Raw genomic sequence first — 2,281 nt, forward strand, 5'->3', positions numbered from 1 at the left:
CGTCGCAGATGGGCTTACAGTCTCCTTCCCCTTCCCCTTCCCACAACAGACACCTTTTGAGGTAGGTGGGGGTGAAAGAGCTCTTTTGAGAACTTCTTGTGAGAGAACAGCTCTGAGAGAACTTGTGACTGACCCAAGATCATGCCAGCAGCTGTATGTGGAGGAGTGGGGAATCAAACCCAGTTCTCCCAGATTAGAGTGGGGAGGAAGAAGACATACACTAGGAAGTGTTTCCTTTTTCCCTTCCCATATTCCTGTGCAGCTGAGTGTGCCTGGACTGAACTGATTCCAACAGGCAACGGCATTTCAAAGCCACCCATAACCAGGAAGGCCATCCTACAGTGGGCACAATGACATGTTAACTTCAGAAGACAAAAGAGATAGCTGACTGTATTTGAAGAAGAGAAGAGAAGAGATCGGATTTATACCCTGCCCTTCACTACCCAAAGGTGTCTCAGAGCGGCTTACAAACTCCTTTCCCTTCCCCTCCCCACAACAGACACCCTGTGAGCAATGTTCCCTCTAAGCCATGGAGTCCTGTGAGCAAAAATTCTACTCTGTGAGCTACTGGCAATTAAAGTTGTGAGCCGCTGCATCAATTAGTTTGCTCTGGAGCCATCCTTCCTGAGCGAAGGCAAAAATGGGTGAGCTGGAGGCTAACAAACTGTGAGCTAGCTCACACTAACTCAGCTTAGAGGGAACACTGCCTGTGAGGTAGGTGGGGCTGAGAGAGCTCTGACAGAAACTGCTCTTTTTCAAGGACAGCTCTTGTCAAAACGATGGCTTGCCCAAGGTCATCCAGCCAGGTGCAAGTGGAGGAGTGGGGAATCAAACCCGGTTCACCCAGATTAGAGTCGGCACACTTAACCACTACACCAAACTGGCTCCACTACACCAAACTTTCCAAATGTGGAATAATGTCACTGGCCGAGGCGATAGTGGGCATGTGATGCATGGAGCTGGTTACTTGCATCAGCTGCCTGGAGCCGTGTTATATCTACTGCAGACGCCAGATAGATTAAGGTTTTAAAACAAGCCGTACCAGTACTTAAAGATCAAGAGGAACGGCATTGAGCCGGAAGGATCTGCATGGGCTTTAGGTTACCTGCATGGGCCACAGAAGGTAACGGATATTGCCGCTGACTCCGTCATCTGAATACATCCCCTGGTCTCCTCCAGTGGTAAAGGAAAGCAAGGCTAGTTTATTCTGGAATGAAACAAGAATTTAGGCATCTCTCCTAACAACTATATGATGAAGAATCGGGTAATGACGACACGGATGATCAGGGGCCTGGAGACCAAGCCCTGTGAGGAAAGGCTGAGGGAGTTAGGAAAGTTCAACCTGGAGAGGGGGAGGTTGAGGGGGGACAGGATGGCTCTCTTGAAGTATCTGAAGGGCTTTCCCTTAGAGGAGGAGGGCAGGGAGCTGTTCCTGTCGGCAGGAGAAGGCAGGGCTTGCAATCGTGGGTTTAAATTAGGGGCAGGAAGGTACCAGCTGGATGTTAGGAAAGAGTTGTGCAACAGTGGAACCAGCTGCCTAGGGAGGTGGTGAGCTCCCCCCTCGCTGGCAGTCTTCAAGCAACGGCTGGACAAACACTTGTCAGGGGTGCTCTATGCTGATCCTGCATTGAGCAGGGGGTTGGACTAGATGGCCTGCGTGGCCCCTTCCAGCTCTGTGATTCTATGATTTGCTGCAGTAAAGATGCTGCAGTAAAGATTACTCCTGAAAGCTCAGGATGAGAAGCTGGTATTGGACACACTCATCATTTAAAAAACACACGTTTCCATTGTACTTATTGACCAACGTGGACAAGCTGTCCACAATATACTTCTAGGGCAGATTTTCACAGTGCTATAAAGAATATACGGAAATACAGAGGTCATTTCGGGGGGGAACGCGGGGGATCGCAGTTCCCCCGGGTGAGGTACGGGGGGCAGGGCACATGACGAAGCCCCGCCCCCTGCTTCCGGCCGCCCCGCTTCCGGCCCTCATTCAGCCAGGAGGAGGCAGGAGAAGAGGGAGGGTAAGTTCCTCCCTCCCTGCCTCTCCCCACCCCTGCCTGCCTGGGGCCAGGGAGGGCTTTTGCGGGTCTTCCTTGCCCTCCCGCCAGCCTTGCAGCTCCACCGCCGGGCCCCTCATGGGGCTCGGCAGTGGAGCTGCAAAGCCGGCACCGTTGGCCGGGACCGTTGGGGGCGGGGTGTGTGGCCTTATGACACACTTCCGGTGATGTCAGGGGGTGTGGCCTTATGACACACTTCCGGTGATGTCAGGGGGTGTGGC

At 52.8% G+C, this 2,281-nt stretch overlaps 1 protein-coding gene across 1 annotated transcript in view; it reads right to left on the reverse strand.

Moving 5' to 3' along the window:
• The window catches only part of NQO2 (NAD(P)H dehydrogenase, quinone 2), a 20,055-nt gene that overhangs the window by 4,662 nt on the left and 13,112 nt on the right, over positions 1-2,281 (reverse strand). Inside the window, exon 6 of the mRNA XM_015414016.1 lies at positions 1,106-1,207. Within this exon, the coding sequence (XP_015269502.1) occupies positions 1,106-1,207 (102 nt within the window). The remainder of the gene's footprint in view (positions 1-1,105; positions 1,208-2,281) is intronic.

The sequence above is a fragment of the Gekko japonicus genome, unplaced genomic scaffold (genome assembly GCF_001447785.1).
Source record: "Gekko japonicus isolate JY-2015 unplaced genomic scaffold, Gekko_japonicus_V1.1 scaffold2633, whole genome shotgun sequence".
Taxonomy (NCBI): domain Eukaryota; kingdom Metazoa; phylum Chordata; class Lepidosauria; order Squamata; family Gekkonidae; genus Gekko; species Gekko japonicus.